At 37.0% G+C, this 20378-nt stretch overlaps 1 protein-coding gene across 4 annotated transcripts in view; it reads right to left on the reverse strand.

Moving 5' to 3' along the window:
• The window catches only part of MAGI2 (membrane associated guanylate kinase, WW and PDZ domain containing 2), a 771385-nt gene that overhangs the window by 240280 nt on the left and 510727 nt on the right, over positions 1–20378 (reverse strand). For all 4 annotated transcript variants that reach the window (XM_082759166.1, XM_082759165.1, XM_082759164.1 and 1 more), the window contains exons 5-6: positions 14007–14220; positions 1690–1769 (exon numbers count right to left, since the gene is read on the reverse strand). In XM_082759166.1, coding sequence (XP_082615292.1) covers positions 1690–1769; positions 14007–14220 — 294 coding nt within the window. The remainder of the gene's footprint in view (positions 1–1689; positions 1770–14006; positions 14221–20378) is intronic.

Here is a 20378-nt window from a genome sequence, read left to right on the forward strand (position 1 = left end):
ATGAGCTAAGCAACTCTTAAAAGAACAGCATGACCCAGCACATTATAGTCATTCAATAATCTAGTACTCAAATTACTGTAAAATAATTCAGTTTCTTTAATGAATTGATCTTCATTTAAAATTGTTTTAGATTCATTAAAAAAAATAATAATTCAATATTTGTTGTGATCTCAGTATACAACAGCTATGAGAAAACAAAAACAAAAACATTAACTCCAAGTAACTATGTGATATGTTACTCTATAGATATTGCTGGATTTTTTTTTTGTTTTGTTTTGTTTTGTTTTTTACACTAGTATTCCTTAAGGAGCAGGCAAAGATATAGCTTCATATAAATAATGTGAGAGATTTATAACAAAACTCTTGTGCCCTTGTTATGTTTCAGTTCACTGTAAAATTTAGTCCAGGAGATAGTGTTGTAAGTGCTGGAATAAGCATCACAAAATCATTCAGACATGTAATTTCTGATGTCAGAAGAGAACGTCAGAATTGCTGCCGAAATAAGGAAAGGATTTTTGGAATACAGCAGGCTTTCAAAATGAAGCTGTTTGCAAAAACCAGGAACAGTCTATACCAAAGCGCTGACCCTACATTTCACACAGCCAGCAACTCCTAGGTGACCCCTTTATCAACCAAAAATGGCACTGAGGGTTTTTGTTTTTTTCCCTGTTAATAATATTAACATTAATCAAATTAATGTATTTTGGAAAATTTAAAATAAATCAGATGCAGTATATGAAATACAATTAGTTAATTTAAAATATTTTAAAATGCTTTGAATTAATGAACTTCACATGCATGCATTTATTTCCCTATATTTCACAAAAATAAAACAAGTAGCAGTCTTTAGAAATCATTGCTTCTTAACTGTCTGATTTAACTAACAGTGAACTATGAAACAACAAAAAAAGAACTCCCTAGAAAAAAATGCATAACAATACATCTTTACTTTGGCTTTATTAAATGATTTTGATTCCTGAAACTTTACTAGAGAAAAAATTAAAATTTTACTGAGTGCATGTGAGTTTGATGAGATCTGTATTATTTCATATCTCTCTTTGAGTTTGTTGATATACTACCCTCTCCTGTATAACAGCTACAGCTCCTTTAAGCATCATCGGTATTATTTACACTAATAAATGTTAAACCATTAACGATGCAGTACCCCCAAAATCCAGTCATGAACTCAGACAGACTATTTAAAAATCTATTTTCTCCCTCCCACACCCTGCTTTATCAGACACTATTTTGTTTAAATTGGCTACTAAACAGCATAGCACTGTACCTTTAAATACAAATCAAACAATATTCATATTCCCACGGTGCTGCTAGCTTCCCTTATGCATTGAATCGCTTGTAGATTAAAAGATCAGAATCCGAAAAGGGATTCTGTTCTGCAGACCAAAGTTCTCCGTAGGAGATGAGGGAGAAGGTCAGTCCCAGAGTCACACACACAACAGGCAGAAAACACACTTGTGATCCTCAGCTTTGGATAGCATCAGAAAGGATAATAAAAAGCAGAAACACATGGCACACTAAGAACTGGTATCACTTATGGCTTCTAACCAAAGCAGCAATTAAACACCTTTCATCATTCTCCCAAATGCCTGATTTTTCTAAGAACTGAGAGAGACACACACACACAAAGGCAAATCCCCTCTGAGCAGCAAGGAAAACTTAATAACCTACCATTTTCTTTGCACTCTTCTGGAGGTTTAGCCTTTTTCGCAAGTCGTGGATCCAGCCATGATGTTGTCTTTGTGTTATGGCTGAAAAGAAAAGAGATCACTCTGAGCAGACACATACTGAAAGGAATCAAGTTTATTCCTTAAGAAAAAAGGGTTAGTCCAACAAAATTGCAATCGATACACTTAATTTGCTTACTGGTTCTAAGTAGCCCTGAAGGAGGTGTAAGAGTAATTGTGCAAGGCAGCTGTAAATTTGGCAACCTCAGCTCCCTGTCCTCAAAGCAGCTATTTTTATTAAAATCAACTAGAATGTTGCCAAGTTAACCTCATTGAAAATGCAGAACTCATCCAGAGCAAAAGGAATTTATTACAAATACAGTGTTCTCCCATTGAACGAGTGCAGGCGACAGGATTCTGTACCATTCTCACAGTTTTCAGATAGAATTATTTTTATCTTTAACCTGTCCTTTTCATAAATACAGGTTTGTTATTTCTTGCTAGCAGCACTGGCAAGGCATAGCAAAACTAATGCAAATTACAGCATGTTCATGCAAAGTCTACATTTCCGGACAGAGTGATTAATGATACTTTGTTTAACAAACCTTTATGTCTCCATAGATAATCCTTCTATCATGATAAAATAGATATGCACAAGCTGAATGAATCATGTGGCTCCTTTCTATACTCAGAATAGATCTTTGAGGAATCAGACACGAAATAGCACTGAACTGGTACAAACTGTTTTCTAGGAGAGTATTTTGCCAAATGAATTGACACTTAACACAGCTAATGAGACTTAAAAACAGGATTTTTTCAATGTATACATTTACCATAAATGTTTGAATTTGGAGCAATTTAAAAAAAAATATTAAGAAAGGGAGACTGTAAAACAGAAAAGGATATTATCATTCCTCTTTTATTTTTTAAGATGTCTTTCTTATAATACCATTATTCAGAGTCCATTCTAACCCATGTTTTATTTATCTGATACATCCTGAGAGGATACTAGTTCTATACAATTTATACGGTACTGAATTATTTAGATTATTATTAATTTGCCATGTCATTTTAAAGTGTACTTAAGACACTCCCTTACAAACATTAGCATAAGGTGTATAAAAACAGGGGAACTGGAAAAAAAAGTGGATTAGGATGCAATTGGGAATTGGTGAGTAACTCACTGATAAAGTCCATGTGACTGAAACATCACTGGTTCCCCCAGGAAAAAGAAAAAAAAAAAAGTTTATCACCAGTTCTTTCTCTCCCTTGACTTGCTATTTAATCATTGGCAGGTAACTTTTCCTCTGCCTTGATTTCTCTGTCTCTGAAAACAGAGTGACAGTAACTACCTCTCAACATTATTATGACAATATTAAATCTTCCTACACATTTTGGATGGGAAAAAAAAAAGTAGATGAGAGCCATGCATGGATAAAGTAGTAACTAAAATGAAAGTTCCTGTTTTAAGCATGTCCTAGTCTAAAACACCATTCATGATAGAAGAATAGGATAAATGAAACCCTCATCTACTTTGGCAGAATGGCTGCATTTACAGAAGAACAATAAACTAAAGGTAAGGCAAATTTGAAATATTGCCATCAGCCTGTGCTTGATTGCAAATGTAAGACACTTTCTCTGAAGATTTGTCTGCCTGTGGTCTCCTGGAGGGTGTATTTTTATACTGCAGTCACAGCCTAACTGCAGCTTGCGCAGACATACTTGAGCTAGCTTTAAATTAACTAACGGAGATACTGGCAGGAATGTCATTGCAGCAGTATGGAGCTCAGTGTGGGCTGATCAGCCGGGCATGTTCTCAGCTACTTGGGTGCAGCCAGCAGCACACACCAAGCTCTGCACTAACACGAGTGCCCCATTAGCAGTGCCATCACTTAGCGCTGGCTTGGTGTACCTGTGCAAGCTGCAGTCACAACTCTGGAGCATGGGCATGTCTGTGCAATAGCCACTCTCTCCCAGCTACTAATTCTGAATGATTGTAGGGACCCCCACTGGCTGCAGAGACTAAGATGATTCACAGATTGTTCCCTATGGTTTTAAAAGAGCAAAATATATGACTACTCTTAGTAATTTTTGCTGTGATATAAAATGGATCTCAAAGCATTTCACAAAGTAAATAAAAACCATCTCCCCTGTTTTATAGGTGGGAAAATGTAGGCACAGAGACATCAAGGGACTGTCCACCACAATTAAGTAAGACAGTGGCAGAGGCAGTGTTAACAGCTGACTGCTGCAAGCTAGCTGCATGGTGTTTTCCTTACAAGACCACACAGCAGCAGAACAAACCATCTCACCAGCCCTGAAAATCCCCTTTACATTTCATGAATAGGCCTAGAATGAGTTTTCAGGCTTCTGTAAAGACAGGTGGCAAGCTGAAAATAAGCCCAATTCAGCATTATTGTTTAAAAGTTAATTATTTGAATTATATCCCTCCATGTTTTTGTTGAATCCAAGAGCAACAACAAGCAAAGAGTTATGCTTCCTTTCAGCATAAAAGTGGCTTTCATAAAGCCAGTAGGACCAATGCCTTACAGCTTTGTGCATTGAGGCCATTCCAAACAAAACCAAAACCAAGTATTTTTTTTTATTTTTTTATTTTTTTTTTATTTTTTTTTCCAACAGGGGAATGATCCTTCAGTCTGCAGCAACATTTCAGAGAATGAAGATGGCATATCATCTAGATCAGCTCAAACAGCACTTAATCTCCTCTCCTTCCTGTCTCTCAAACCCATTCAGCCACTTAGAAAAAGGAAAATTTGTCCACTGGAACTTTTATCTGTAACATGCAAAGGAGCAAAGTACCTTTCAAAAATTATCTGTATCCTCTTTACACATCTCCATGCCTGCTCCCTTGCTCTGCCTCTCCACTTTATCATTCATACAGAACATCTACGGTATCTCTTGTAATAGGACTTTAAATACAGATGTTCTTTAAAAGACAGATGTTCCAATGCAGGGTGAAAATCTCTGAAGACTGTCCCTATCTGAAAGAATGCATAATCCACCCAGCCTGTCTTCCAGCAACTCTACCACCCCATTGGTGTTGTCCTTAGAGTTAATTGTTTGTGTCTGTTTATCAGCCAGGTATGCAACAAACAAACACTCCTACAAAGAGCACAGACTTGATTTCAATTGTTCTGCTCTCAGTAAAAGAGGGAAATCACAGAATCATAGAATCATTAAGGTTGGAAGAGACCTTCAAGACCATCTGGTCCAACCCTCCCCCTACCACCAATGTCACCTACTAAACCACGTCCCTAAGCACCATGTCCAACCTTTCCTTGAACACCCCCAGGGATGGTTGCTCCACCACCTCCCTGGGCAACCCATTCCAATGCCTGACTACTCTTTCTGAGAAGAAATGTCTCCTCATTGCCAACCTAAACCTCCAACAACTTGAGGCCATTCCCTCAAGTCCTATCCCTAGTTACCTGTGAGAAGAGGCTGACCCCCAGCTCCCAATACCTGCCTTTCAGGTAGTTGTAGAGAGCAATAAGGTCTCCTGTTAGCCTCCCCTTCCCCAGACACAACAACCCCAGTTACCTCAGCCACTCCCCATAGGACTTGTGTTCCAGGCCCCTCACCAGCTTCATAGCCCTGCTCTGGGCATGCTCCAGGGCCTCCATGTCCTTCTTGAAGTGAGGGGCCCAATAAGTAGTCCCATATTACAGTGTAGTGGTTTGGTGTGCATTTCTACTTCTGTTCTACAAAGGAGATATATTTGGCAGGGTCCTCTTCCAACCTCCTTTGTGCTAGCTTTCAAGTTGCAGGTTTTGGAAAGATACCACTCTTCCCATAGGCTGTGCTGTGCTAGCACATCCGGTGTTGTTCAGAACAACCTCCTGTTATCTGTCCTCTAGCAAGGACTAGAATTGGGGTAAGCCAGCTACACAGACACAAAAGAGGCAGCTTCTTCCCCACATGGATAGGATACGCTACGAATAAGAGGAAGAGCAAAAGCTTCATGGCGTTGGCTTGCTGAATGTCCCAGGCTGCAGGGACACCTCAGGAAAGATGCCACCTCCCCTGAGTTCTAGGGCTCTGCCTCTTCCCTTTTCAGCTCTGCAATGGACTAGAATTTGTAGAAGCTAAAGGGAGACAATATTTACCTTCTAAAGAGTTCTTAATCCAATTAAAAAAAGCCTTGACGTGAAAGCTTTAACAATGGACAAGAAGACAGAAGGAACAGTAAAATGGCCAAATCAATATCAATGGCAAAAGTAACTTTAACACATATTTGATGCATAAGATGTACACACTTTAATATTTCTTAAGCACTAAAAATCCTGTGAAATGCACAGTGGGTTTTTTCCTGTTTGCCTTATCACTAGATCTAATCATGTGTGTCCTTCTGGGGAGTCTTATAGACAGACCAGAAGAAAAAGGGACTGGGGATTTGCAGATTAGTTATGAATGAGTTGCAGATGAATAACAGTAAGCAGTTGTGGAATAAATGCACAAAAAAGCAGTTGAAGCAGTTGTCACTGGCTGAGTGAGAATGAAGTGATGCAGCAAAAGCATCCTGTGAGAAATACAGCTGTGGCTTCACCAGTGTTTTCCACTGGCCACTGTTCCATTACTCAGCAATAACCATACCTCATTATTAAAGGACAGGTTTAGAAAGGCCATGCTTACACAATTTCCATCATCTTGATTAATGGTTACGATGACTGAACTGAGAGGCGGATGCTGGAGAATCTACCTTAAAATCAACAAATTCCCAATTTTGGAACCTTCAAAGCAGTGAATGAAGGATCTCGCTGTTTTTGCTTCATGCATGTGAAGCATGGGAGTAGCATAACATTTTAAAATTCATCTTAATTTATTACCTGCTGTACAAAATAGAAACAATTTTAGGCCTGAGGTGTATTGTAACTCTGAAGAACAACATAAAAAAAAAAACAAAAACAAAAACAAAAACAAAAACAAACAAAACCCAACAAATCAAACCCATAAATGATTAACATTTTAGCCAAAAGTAAATACAATAATTATCATAACATTAATTTAAATCTTCATTGCTGAGTACTCTATCACCTAACAGTAGTATCTTATTGCAATCAGTTTCCTCTAGTATCAATTACAGACAATTCTAAACTTATGTAAAAAAAGATTTTTCAGCTGATTTAAACAGAGTAAAAGAACTCTCAGAATACTTTCCAGAAACACTGACTCAACCTCTTGCTCTTCTACAGCTTCTCTTTGTAAGTCTGCTTTTAAAATTTTGCAGACTCTTTATGTCCAAGATACAATAGCTAGGTACTAGCACCAGAGCTTGTCCAGAAATCTCACTGGATATTCACCCATACCACTAGGAATTAAAAAAGGAAAACTAAAAAACCTAACTAATCAAACAAGAAAACCAACAGTGGGAGTGTGGCTCTTCTATATAATAAGATATATAATAATATAACAATATATTATCTCAGTATCATAATTATTTGTTACATGGTATATTAACTTACTTAACGTTTTTAATATGATGGATTTGTGTTAGCAATTTGTCAGCTTAAAGCACTGTGATAGATAAAGTTTCCTGTACTAACAAAGCCTTCAGAAAATCTCTTGAAACATATTTGAAGGGAATATAGAAAGCACTTACTGACAGTAACAGCTTTAATGTCTTTTGAAAGCACTGCAACCTATTCTAGATTGTGACTCTTGCAAGGTATGTAATTTGCACGTTATTGTGAGAGGCATTTCAAAATGGGTATTTACCAAAGTGCTGCTTAAGTGTATTTGGGGACAGCACATATGAATTTGTTTGGGTTTTTATTGTAAATACATTACATTCAAGATGGTCCTCAATATAGCAGCTTGAGCAAAGGAGAGTATATGAGACAGAGGAAAACAAAGTGCACTGTAGGCCACCTGACTTCCAAATTAAAATTCTTACTCTTTTCCTCCTTTTTTTTTTTTTTTTTCTTTATGCCCAGGATTTGTACATCTGCAGAGCTTTTCATACAGAACAACAACAATTTTCAAATAATTTATATGTAGGGGGACAGTGCCAGGAGAGCAGAGCAATAAAATGGCAGTTTTGCAATTCATCCTTTGTGGGTTGTTTCCCCAAATTCTTGCACATATGTAGGGACAGATACAGAAGGGAATCCTCCTCTGGCTATGATTTGAATGAGAGCAGCTATGACTGCTAATTTGTGTTGCACTTCACACTGTCGGTGTTTGTTAGGTGTGCAGGGAGTATGAGGTCCTTAAGAGATGCAAGTCTGAGGATGCCCATCCTGTGAATTCCAGATGGCCTTGGGCCTTGATAAGCACTTATGTACTTGTCTCAAACACAGTGGTGGTGCCTCTAGGCATTTGTAGGAGCAGAAGATGCATATGTAAGATTTCTGAAGGAATATATAAATGCCTAAAGTCTTCTATGGTGATTTCTGCTAAGACACTCTTTGACTTAGACAGCTAGATTCTGACAAAGAATGGACTTTATTTCATGTGACTTTAGCCATTTGGAAATTATGCAACTAATTGTGTAGGATTCATGTCTGCTCAAGGGAGAGGCACCTATACAGAATAATTTACCTTACCTGTCTTAGGGTGGGACTAGGGACTTAAACATATGCTGTTAGTATCATATGTGTCTCTATGCTGTCTCTCAAATGGCTTCCAGCTACCACACAGTAAGGGCATTGGGTTTGTGTCCAATCTGCCAAGTGCATGCAGATGGCTTGCGCTATTACTATACATCTACAGTAATGCTTTGGCTCAGATCAGGATTCAAGTGAGTCTCCCAGATATCTTCATTTTCACACTGAGCATCCTCCCAACTGTTAATCTTCTTTCACTTGAATTTAAACCAGATGACACACCTCAAGAGCTCACTGCAAAGAGCCAGTGGATGTGGATGCTGGATCATCAGCTGGGTCACAGCACCAAGCGTTTCAACACCATCAGCAGCAGACACTCCTCAGTCTGCTGATATTTCTAATGTAGATATGGACAGGATTTAGATTCAAAGGAATTCACACTAGTTTTAACTCAAATCATGGTGATGAACTGAATCCCTGCCAGGGGTTAAAGTCAATTAAGTGCACTCCTAGAGGTCAACTTTCTTTTTAGTTTTGTCTGAAAGGAATCCAATTCATGTACTCTAAGATGTGAACCAAACCACAGTGAGTGAAGACAAGCAGATTTTCTTCGGAAGAGTACTCCTGACAAAAATTTACATGCTACTGCAGATGCATCCTTGAATATGCTAAGGTGTCTTTACTGGTAAAAGCACCTACATTTAGGCAGACAAATTTTGCCCTTATCTTAGAACAGGACAAATCAGCTTCTGGAGGTAATTATCTCTCTCTATTGACTGCAGAAAAAGTCTTGGCAACTGGTTTATACTAGATACCTAATGCTATGTGGCAAGCCAGGTGAACTGAATCTTCTAGTTCATTAAATGCAAATGAGGTGAAAAAATATAATACCACTACAGATGTCAGAGGAAAGGTGTTGAAAGAGGAGTTCTGCAGAGCAGCAGAGACATTTGGGGGAAAGACAAGAAATCAGAAAGCAAAGAAAGACAACCAGAGTTGAGCTGGCAGTTTGGCCTGGATGTCAACATAGATTAAAAAAAAATCAATTGAGAGCAAAGGAAATATATCACTAGTACAGATTGAGAATGTATTTAGAACATAAAAATACAAGAGAAGAAAAAAAAAGCAGCATTCCCCAAGTTCTTTCAAGTTCTTTCCAGTTCCACCATTCCCTCATTCCAAAGTAATTTGTCACAACGCAAAAAAGTAGTTGAAGAAATTGAGAGTGATCTTTTCTGGTGCTTGTCTCACTGAAAGTCATACTGAAAATGAAAGACTGGATGTGATAGTTGCTATGCCAAAACTAACCAATTCAACACACTGTACAAAGATGGAAAAGGAATCATGGACTTTTACAATCAAATTCACATGAGCTGTGATGATTCAGAACTGTCCAGACAATAAAGTCACACTGATACAAAATGTTTCTCAAAGATGAGGAGTCCTTCCAGAAGTCAATATTTAAACAGAAAGTGAAAAAAAGTCCTTAGAAGGTTTATCTAAATTGCTAGTGAATTAAACTATCAGAAATAAACATGAAAATAAAACACGGTGATGATACATTGTTTCATAACAGAGTTGCAAAAGAGCCAAGCTAGCTCATAAAAGATTGGGCAGTTGTTGCAGGATATGGAAGTAATCTTAAGCAGAAGTATACTGCACTTTTAGCAGTACTTTTAGCGTCTTCTAGTATGAAAGATAAAGGTATCAAATGTAATCGTGTAACCGGTTAGTGTTAACTAATATGCCCTCCTATTTGATGGTGAAATGATGAAGCAAACCGGAATCAAAATAAGCACGATGTTAGGATAAACATGCTATTCTTCCAATCAAAAAACCTTCTTACCTTAAAAATTATTAAGAAGAAATACTGATCCCACTGAAGTCAGTAGCAATATTCTTAGAAACAAACTGAGTTAGGTTTTTTTACTTTTCCAATTTGTAGCTGTACTTCTTTTCAGGTAACACCTGAAATAGTATCAGCTATATTCAAAACCTTAATGGCTGTTTCTTACTGTGAAGAGGAGAGTCCTTGGCAGAGACCTATATTATAGCTGTTTTGTAGTCTTTTATGGTGCTCTCATAAAAAAAAACAGCTTTAACAACTAAAGAGATACTACAACAGGTCCAAAAAGCAATGCTGACTATAAGATCAGGGAAGTAGTTGTTAATGGAAGAAGAAACTTCGTATCTGTGAGATGTATTGGAAAGTGGTTTGGTAAACCTCATATGGCCAAATTCTCCTAAAAATTATCATCAGGAGTCAAAGAAGATGATCCTTTATAGATGCATTACAAAGATTTAAGTTTATTTTAGACTTTCCTCCGCTAAGAAAACAATCAGTAATACAGAATTATGAAGAATTTACTTTGAACGGCAAGGTAAATAAGGTAAATAGATTTTGTTATGGGTTATGTAATCTCCTTGATAATATTCATTAGCACTTAGTTGTAACTCAGTTTGATGACCTGTAGCTCTTCACAGCTTAATGTCTTACTCTCCCTGCACCCCTTCCAGAGACCTCTACTCCATAAGTGGATAGAGGGCTGGAGAAAGAGGCAAAATCAATTCTATATTTTGGAAACAAATATCATAATAATCATAATAGACCATCTCTATGGGATGGACTGTGACGTAATGATGGAATTGATGGATTTTGAGAGCTGGTGAATACTGTATTTAAGGGTGACCGCACATGATGGCAGATGCACTGAGACTTGATTCTTTTGTACACCCTTGCACTGGGACAACACGGCAAGCATGAAGTGCCCAAAATCTAAAAGAGCCAAAGTCTCTTTAGCACATGGTTTAAGAGTAATTGGCAAGGTCAAGTCTGAAGACTATGGGGAATTTCAGACTTTCCTTAACCCTGTGAGAAGGAGAAACTAAAAATCAGTGACAACTACAATTTATTTAAACACACCAAAGTAGATCTCACTCACCAGCCCCATTTAAATTAGGGAAGAAGAAGCAGAACTGAAGTCTTTTTGGAGGTGTTCCAATTTATATACAGTGTTTTAATTATTGCATGTTCTCATTAGCATATGTTGTAAATGAAAGCAAATGTTGTAGATGGACTCCTATTTGTGTTGTGTGTGCCTGTATTTAAAAATTCAGATCCATATGTAAGGGAGGCTGGACACAGCCAAAGAAATGTACTTAAGTAGATCTTCCTGAAAAACAGTGCTAAGTATTATGCAGTAAGAAGGGATGCTCTTCCTGTTCTGTCTTTGAATGCTAATATAGGTAAACATAGGGTCATGCACTTATGTCAAAAAACGGAAAGAAATGAAGAAACAAACCTAGTCATGCTCTGAAATACAACCATCCTCTGAATTATCCAGTGAATCTGGTGACTGATTTTTCTTGTTAGAGCTTGAGGCAGAGGAAATTCCTTACAGTGTGCTTTACAAAATGCTAACTGGGCCATTAATGATTAACAAATAAATACCATCTAGAGACAGTTATCTTTCTTCTGAAGACACTCCCTCTCACTGTAAATCTGCCACATTACTTCTGATGGCAGTGTTGATAAATGAACTCACATAGAAATTTTAGAGATCAGTTTGAAACGAATGAAAATGCTCCCATTTAATCTAAGACTATTAGGTATACCTGTGACAACCTGGAACTTGAGACAGCTTATGGCTTGAAGTCCTTAGGGTTCAAAGGCACAGTTCAAAAGAGCCTCAAATAAAGTAATAAAATGTAATAAAAATATGCTGTCTAGTATTCTAGTATGACTTTTTTTTTTTTCCCCCCACCCATTATGATCTACACTTAAAAACTGATTGTTTTTCATGTATTATTTAATAATCTAGTATAATCTTTAATACTGTTCAGGGAAATGTTGTTAGACAAATAGGTTTTTGTTGTCTTTTTATCTTTCCTTTTTTTTTTTTTTTTTTTTTTTTTTTTTTTTTTTTGCGAAAGCAAATGGAGTCTCTTTATGCCATTAACCAAAGTGACTTGTAAACAAAGAGGCAATTTAACAGCATCCCCATGGCATTACATTCCAACTTAACCCTGTGAAGACTGAGCAATGTGAAAACTGAAATGATCAAGGAATTGTTACTTTACTGGGATTCTAGTAAATAATTTGGTATTTTTACAGATGTGAGATTATGCTTATTTGCAATTTACATTATTCAAGAATATAATTCCAAAGGCAAGGAGCCCTTACAACAGTCTTAGTATCCTGTTTGTACCTCTGACTGATTTCTCTGCTTTACATAACATCCATTTAGTGGAAGTGAATGATGTGCATTGTCAGAATGGTAGTGTAAACCAGAGCTTGTCCAGGAAATGAAGTAAACTGTAACATCAAAGGAATTTGAGAGATTGGAATGGGTACTCTTGTAGAGTGTCTGGGTTATTTTTCTTCACAGTATTTTTTTTCAAAATATATATTTATTTCCTATTAAATTGCCTGCCTCAGTGTTTGCCACTCTCACAGCTTGGTGTGCTAGTGACTTGCTCCTCCCTCCACCCCAAACACATATCACAGGTTTTTGTTACATCATATAACACAAAAGTACCACATAATTCAGTCTGCTCTCTGTCAGAACATTCAGTATGAACAGAAAAATTAAATATGGTAGTGAGGTAAGAAAAAAACAAAGGTTTGAGCTAAGCCTGAATTCATCGTATTTCTTCTCTGCTTGCTTGGGCAAAGTTAGTATAATTATTTGTTTTCTATAATAAGCATATTTTTGCCCTTTTCATCAGACTAATGTATTAACAGTTACCACTCTTTTCAGCTTTACATATGCCAGAAGCTATAGTTGGTCATGTCAGTGTTTATGAAAAAATAATGTACAAAAACTTTATTCTTATCATCTGTTTGTGCTTCACGTTATTGCAATAAAATTTGACATGAAATAAGGGACTTAAAACAGAAGTGAAATAGCGCCAAATGTTATTTTTACCTATTAGCAGGTAATAAACAGAATAATGGCTAATGCTCCAAACTGTTTGAGGCAGTTCTTTAAAGTAAACATAAATGCTATTGCTTCCTCTTTTGGTAGTTTTGTACTGATGCATATGTTGGCTTTTCCTTTTTCTCTCTCTCTCTCTCTCTCTTTTTTTTTTTTTTTTTTTAACAGGAGCCAATATAAACTCACTTATTTGCTCTGTTCTTACTCTGGTAACATGTATTAATAACTGCACTTAGGAAAGAAAGAACTTTCATATACATTCATTCAGTGAGTTGTCTAATTAACAACAGTAACAAAGTAACAACAGGTACTTACAGCCTACCGATGGGGAAAAGTTCTACATGTAATTAATCCTACTCATTGTCCACTTATCTCTTTTATCATTTTTAAATACAAAACAGCCTTCCTCTATTGCTTGTTGGGTAGTTTTTAGCCTTCCTATCTTTCTTTCCTTAAATTCACAAAAGTTCAAGCCTCTCCCCTCTGTCCGTAGAAGTGAGGAAGAACCCAGTGACTGAACAACTCTCCCATTGGCATCAACACAGCAAAAAAGCCTTGCTTTGGACAGCAGACACAACAGCTTTACTTGCTGATATCAAAGTACTAAAGTCTAGTTTCCTATCTTAAAAAAACAATATGCTTCAATGATAGTTGGTAATGTAGGGATTACTACCAGCTCTCAGGAGCCTTGACAGCCAGCACATTCCTAGTATTTTAATGAGGAATGCAATGTTCCACTCAACCATACAAACCATGTCACCACCCAGTCAAATACAATACATCTATTACCTATTTGAAGAAAAATTAATAACACTCACTCAATAAAGTAGACTTCCCCTTTTTCTGTATAAGCCATTTCCCAGTTATCAGGTAATGGGCCCAAGTCATCATTCTCCTCCGGTTTTGTCTGCTTTGTTACATCCATATCCTCCTTTGCTTCTTCAGGCTGAGTATATCCTGGTGCAGGGCAAGGTTGGGTAGAAGATACTTCACCTGAGACACCTGTACTCTTCTCTTCATGTTCACTTGATTCTACAAGAGAATAAGAATTACAGGTTTTGGCTATCTATGGCTTTGGCTAATGGTGGATGTTTACTGGATGCAAGTCTTCAAAAATATTTTATGAATTGTAAGTCTTGAAATAAAGAAAAAAAGTATGTTAGGTTATTACAATGACCCTGATGATGCGTTTTATCTGGAACACGATAAAAGAAAATAAAGCAATAAAAACAAATGGAAACAATAAATTAATAAAAAGTTAAGAAATAAGCCAAAGAGTTGTAGCCTGTTCTATCCCAGGAGTCCTTTCAGATCAGGAGGCAGAAGGCAGCCTCATATACAGCAATGTTACTGACTTGTGTTTCATAACTTTTCAAAATAGAGACTCACAAAGCAAATACCCTGTTTTGTTACGGAAAAATATCATTTTCAATTAAAACAGTAAATGCATTCATTGCTTCAAATAAATCCATAGGTAAAGAAATCAATATGACATTCATTAACTCATAGTAGTCTATTAGACATATATGAACATATTTTGTGATTTCATTACCCATATAATCTGTGGGAAGCTTAATTTTCCACAATTCCAAATGCTTCCTATACCCAATGGGATTCTGTCTCATTGTGACCCAGAACACATGCAGGAGGGAGCTTTCCTTTCCTAAGTCTGTTTTCAGGGTTTGATCTTTCGTTCTTTATATATTTTACTTCCCATAAAGTCAGAAATCCAAAAAAGTGGCATCCAACTACCATTGCGAGTTCCCACAGTCCAGTCCATGTACTTTTAGCTATGTGAGAGTGGTAGAACACAGCAATATTTGTTAAAATGTCTGCTTAATGTAAAAATAAGACAAAACAACAAAGCTACCTCAAAAATCTCAGCTAAACAAGGAGAGGATGTGCAATATTAAGAGTCTGAATATGCCTTATCCACATTGTTGAACAATGTCTTTACTACTACTAGTTCAAATGAAGGATGATTGAGAGAACTTGTCCTGCTAAATCCTTTGTCCTTGGAGGTGAATACACTTGGCTGGCTGGTCTACTAGGCATGTGCTTATAAACTGCATTTTATCATATGGCCTATCTAGGTATTATTTATTGAAAAAAAATAGGTCAGGAATATGTTGGGAACCTATTGCCTCAATGGACAAGAGATCACATCCTTAGTCCCCGGATGCTTGTTCTCTGCTACACTTTGATCTCACTGAAGTAGAGAGACCCCTATATTTGATCAATATGCAACTAAAATTCACAGTTTGAACATATTGACTGAATCTCTACTATGATGGGATCCTATTCAACACCAGTTGAAATCTCCAGTGAAATTGTGTTGGATTTACCTGGTCTGGCTGCCAGGTGCCAAATGAGCTGCTCTCTCATTCCCCCTCAGCAAGTCAGGGGGAAGAAAATACAATGAAATACAATGGAAGAACTCATGGGTCATGATGAAGGACAGGAATATTGCTCACCAACTACTCTCACAGGCAAAATAGACCTGACTTGGGAAAACTAAATTAATTTATTACAAATTAACAACAGATTAGGATAGTAAGAAACAAAAACAAAACTAAAAACACCTTCTCCAGACCCTCTCTTCTTAGCAGGCTCATCTTCACTTTCAGTCTTTCTACCTCCTTCCTACAAGTGATGCAGGGCAACAGGGAATGACGTCTACAGTTAGTCCCTAACACTTTGTCTCTGCTGCTCCTTCACGGTTACTCACTCACTGCACCTGCTCCAGTGTGGGGTCCCTCCCGGCGGATGTTGTCTTTCCCAAACTGGTCCCCCACAGGCTGCAGCTACTGCAGCCAAAAACTTTTGAAATAGATCTCAGCAATGTAGTCTACCTTAACGTTGAAGATGGCAATTTTTAAAATAAACTAATGTATGTATCCAGAGCACAGAACTATGCAGACTTGTGTGGAACATGTAGCACATAGAAAACAACTTGTATGAAAAGATCTAATTTGTAATGCTTAAGACAGCAAGAAAAAAACAAAACAACACAGTAACGGTCTATAAAAATTGTGATTTTAATAGAGAATTAGAAAGTTTGACATCATGGCAATCATAAGGAAGGGGTTAAAGGACTTCAGAAGAACTGGTAAAGATTAAGTAAACAATACTAAAAGCACAAGCGCAAATTGTCCTAACAAAAAAAAGAAAAATATTAAGTATAATCAGAGATCATTTTGTTTAAGCCCTAATTTTTCAATGGTCTGGTACTTGATAAATAGTTGTACAATATGTAAAAAGTTGATTAAATTGTTAAGCATGAACACAGAAAAATAATACAGGCATATAACAGCAAAGTAGAACAGCTAGTCCAGAAAATGGGATACAGTTAGGAGCATTAAAAGTAACAAGAAAACTTTCTATAAGTACATTAATAATAAGAAGACCAAAAACATATTAATTCCACTATGTGGGAAGGAAGGAAAGCTAATAATACATGACACATATAAAAACACAAAGCAGTTAGTGCTCATTTTGCCTCAGTCACTACTGCAAAAAGATTACCTATGATTAAATGACTAACATAATTAACGCCAGCAATAGGGCTAAAGAACTCAGATTAGAGTGGGCAGAGAACAGGTCAGGTACAATTTAGATGAAGCAGCCATTTTCAATTGGCAGAGACTGATGAAACGAAACCTAGGCTACTGCATGAACCAATGAAGCAGACTCATGGCTAGTAATGACTAAACCTTTGAGACTTTAAAAAGAAAAGAAAGTTAGGAAGGACAGACTGTCTTGGTTTCAACAAAGTACCTATGATTTAGGTATTTAGTTTTATATTCATAATTTCTAAGCACCTACTGTCCTTCCAGAATAATTTCCTTAATTATGTTGTTTTGCAAAAAGAAGATCAATGAAACTGTAATTTCATGGCTATCTATTTTTAATTCCTAGAAGGATGTTGGAACCAACAGTCAAATCACCAACATCAACAATATAAATATATATATTTATTTGAAATGTGAATCTGTTTGTGGGAGGAAATGAATTTGCAAGAGACATAAATACAAGTTTTGCTTAGCTGTATCCCACAACAGAGCAATAGGACCCGTGGGGAGCTGAAGTCACCTCCTTATCTACCACTCCCAAATTTCCCTTCCTTTGGCTTTTCAAAGTGTGTTGTATCTGCCAGCTGCAAAATGCCACAATCATCAATAAAATTGCAAGACGAGGAGCAAATGTTTAGGCAGAAATTCCTAGCAAAAATACTATGTAGATATTGGGATGCATGAAGAAAGTTAAGCATTATCCTCAGTCAATAATAATACTATTTGAAAAGGAAATCATAATAGGTAGAAAATGTAAGCATATGCAATACAGGTCCTTCCACCTTCAGCTACAGTAGGGTTTCAGCAGAAGTACTGTACCCAGTTTCAATAATTCTATGGCAAGGAAGGTGGGAACCAGTCCAGAGGGCAGCAACAAAGCAACAAAAATGATCAGAAATATGTAAAAAAAAAAGTGGTGTTTTTGTTTTTGTTTTTGTTTTTTGAGGGGAAAAGACTGATGGATAGGGAAAGCATTTTTAAATATGTAAAACAGAGATGATACTGAGGTCTCCACATCCCCTGAGAAAAGGATGATGTAATTGCAACATTGAATTGAATACATTTGTTGGGTTTGGTTTTCATCTTCTCAAAGTAAAAAAGAGTCTTGTGTTTCAGGCATCTTTGACAGGTTTGTGAGTTGTATTCTTGAGGCTACCCACAGTCTTGACCACATTTCTATCACAGGAATGCTGCTGTACAGATTAAATTGAGGACAAGGTATGAGGCTACATGGCACATATGACCACAGTAGATCAAATAAATTTGGATCATAGTTGCACCACACACAATGCTAATGATAAGCCCATTGGTCTAATACTGCAAAGGCAAGTTGACATTGCTGTGTCTTAGGATTTTAGCATGATATCTGTAATAGGTGCTCTTTCTCAGGATCTTATTTTCTATAAGTTCAATGAGGTCATATTCTTGGCTTTTGATATCTATATTAACAAACCAACAGAAATAAAAAAGAAAACAAAACAAAAAAAGGTGAAAATTAAATCTTGAGAATTAAAAGAAATATTTTGAGCTTGCCTTAGATAGATATTGCTATCCAAACATAGTGAAAGAGAGGAAACAGATGCTTATTTAACAACTTAAAAATATAATTATTTTAAAGCCAATCTCCTGACTTAGTAATTCCTGGAGCATTATTTTTTAATAGTGTGCTTTGGTAATAAAGGAGAAAGCATCCTGATGAATACAACAGAAGCAATTAAGGAAGAATTGCCTAATGCCATTTAGTTTTACACAACGGACATTCTAGTCACTGGTTATCTGGAATGCAGCACTATGGTGTAATTTAATCTTTTGCTACATGTGTCTGTTCTTCACATATTCCAGGAAGGGTACATATTCACCTTGAAGTTGTTTCGTTGTTTGTTTATTTACCTTTTAATATATATTCATACAAACTGTTTGATCTGTTAAAAAAAAAAAAAAGTGCTTTAAATGTATAAATAAAGCTTGAAATACTATGGTAACATGCTACAAGCACAAATATTTATCTTCAGATAGCATCAGATATAAAAACAGATCCTAAAAATGTACCATAATATATGTCCAGAAATATTTTCTGTCACTGATAAAAAAAAAACAATTGAGTTTTCATCAAGTGAAATAACCTACTGTCTTATTACAAAACAGATTACATGGCCTAATTTTCAAAAGGAATTTAGTACAATATCTCAAAGGTGAGTGTCCTGTGAAGTGACAGAATAGGCTCCAGCAAAGCACCAGCAAGTTATTGCATATGTGGAATACAACAAACTTTGGGGAAAAGGCAATGTGTATGTTAAAAATAACTACATATCTTTGAATATTGTAAGTCCATCACTTAGTACTCTGACTCCAAATATCAGCAATTACAAATTTTATTGGTTGAGATGATTTATTCTCTCTACAGCTCTTACACAATACATTGACTGTATATTGAACCTCAAAGTGCATAAGTCCATAGGGCCTGATAAGATGCATCCAAAGGTCCTGAGGGAAATGGCAGATGAAGTTGCTAAGCTAGTATTCACGATATTTGAGAAATCATGGCAGACTGGAGAAGTTCCCACTGACTGGAAGAGGTGAAACATAAGCCTGCTTTTAAAAAGGGGAAGAAAGAAGACCTGGGGAACTACGGACCAGTCAGTCTCATCTCTGTGACTGGCAAGATCATGGAGCAGACCATCCTGGAAACTATCCTAAGGCACATGGAAAACAAGGACAACCAACATGGCTTCACTACTTGATCATGCCTGACAAATCTGGTGGCTTTCTGTGGCAGAATTACAGCATTGGTGGATAGGGGAAGAGCAACTGATGTCATTAACCTGTATTTGTGCAAAGCATTTGACACCGTCAGCCATGATATCCTTGTCTCTAAGCTGGAGAGATGGGGATTTGATGGATGGACCACTGGGTGGATAAGAAATTAGCTAGATGATTGCACTCAAAGAATTGTGGTCAACAGCTTGATGTCCAGGTGGAGACCAGTGATGAGTAGATTTCCTCAGGAGTCAGTATTGGTCTGCCCAGGAAGCCAACCACATCCTGGTCTCCATCAACTGAAGTGTGGCCAGCAGGGCGAGAGAAGTGATTGTCCCTTTCTGCTCTGCACTTGTGAGTCTCCACCTGGAGCCCTGCATTCAGTTCTGGAGCTCCCAACAAAAGAAGGACATGGAGCTGTTAGAGAGAGTACAGAGGAGGACCACGAGGATAATCAGAGAGGTGGAGCACCTCTCCTATCACTACACTCCCTGATAAAGAATCCTTCTCTAGCTTTCCTCAAAAATATCAATGGATACCAACTTATTTTTAAAAACTCTTATGGCTCTTGGATGCTGTGTATTTTATGTTCTTGCCTCTGGCTGCCTTTGTTGTGCAATAATAAAAGAGCAAGCTCAGACTGTTCCCCAGGACTGATGCACCTTTTGTGGTGATTGACGGCACTGGGACTCTAGCCTTTTGCTTCATTATCAACCTAAGGCATGGAATGATCATTTTGAAACTCTATGTCATATCTTATACCTCAATTAATTTGAGCCTGCCAGAACTTTCATTCTCTGGGTGCAATTTATCATTGCTCAAGTAATGTCAGAATAATAGACATACATAAACATTCTTTCA

Source organism: Aythya marila (assembly GCF_965140915.1).
Source record: "Aythya marila genome assembly, chromosome: 1".
In the NCBI taxonomy this organism is placed as follows: domain Eukaryota; kingdom Metazoa; phylum Chordata; class Aves; order Anseriformes; family Anatidae; genus Aythya; species Aythya marila.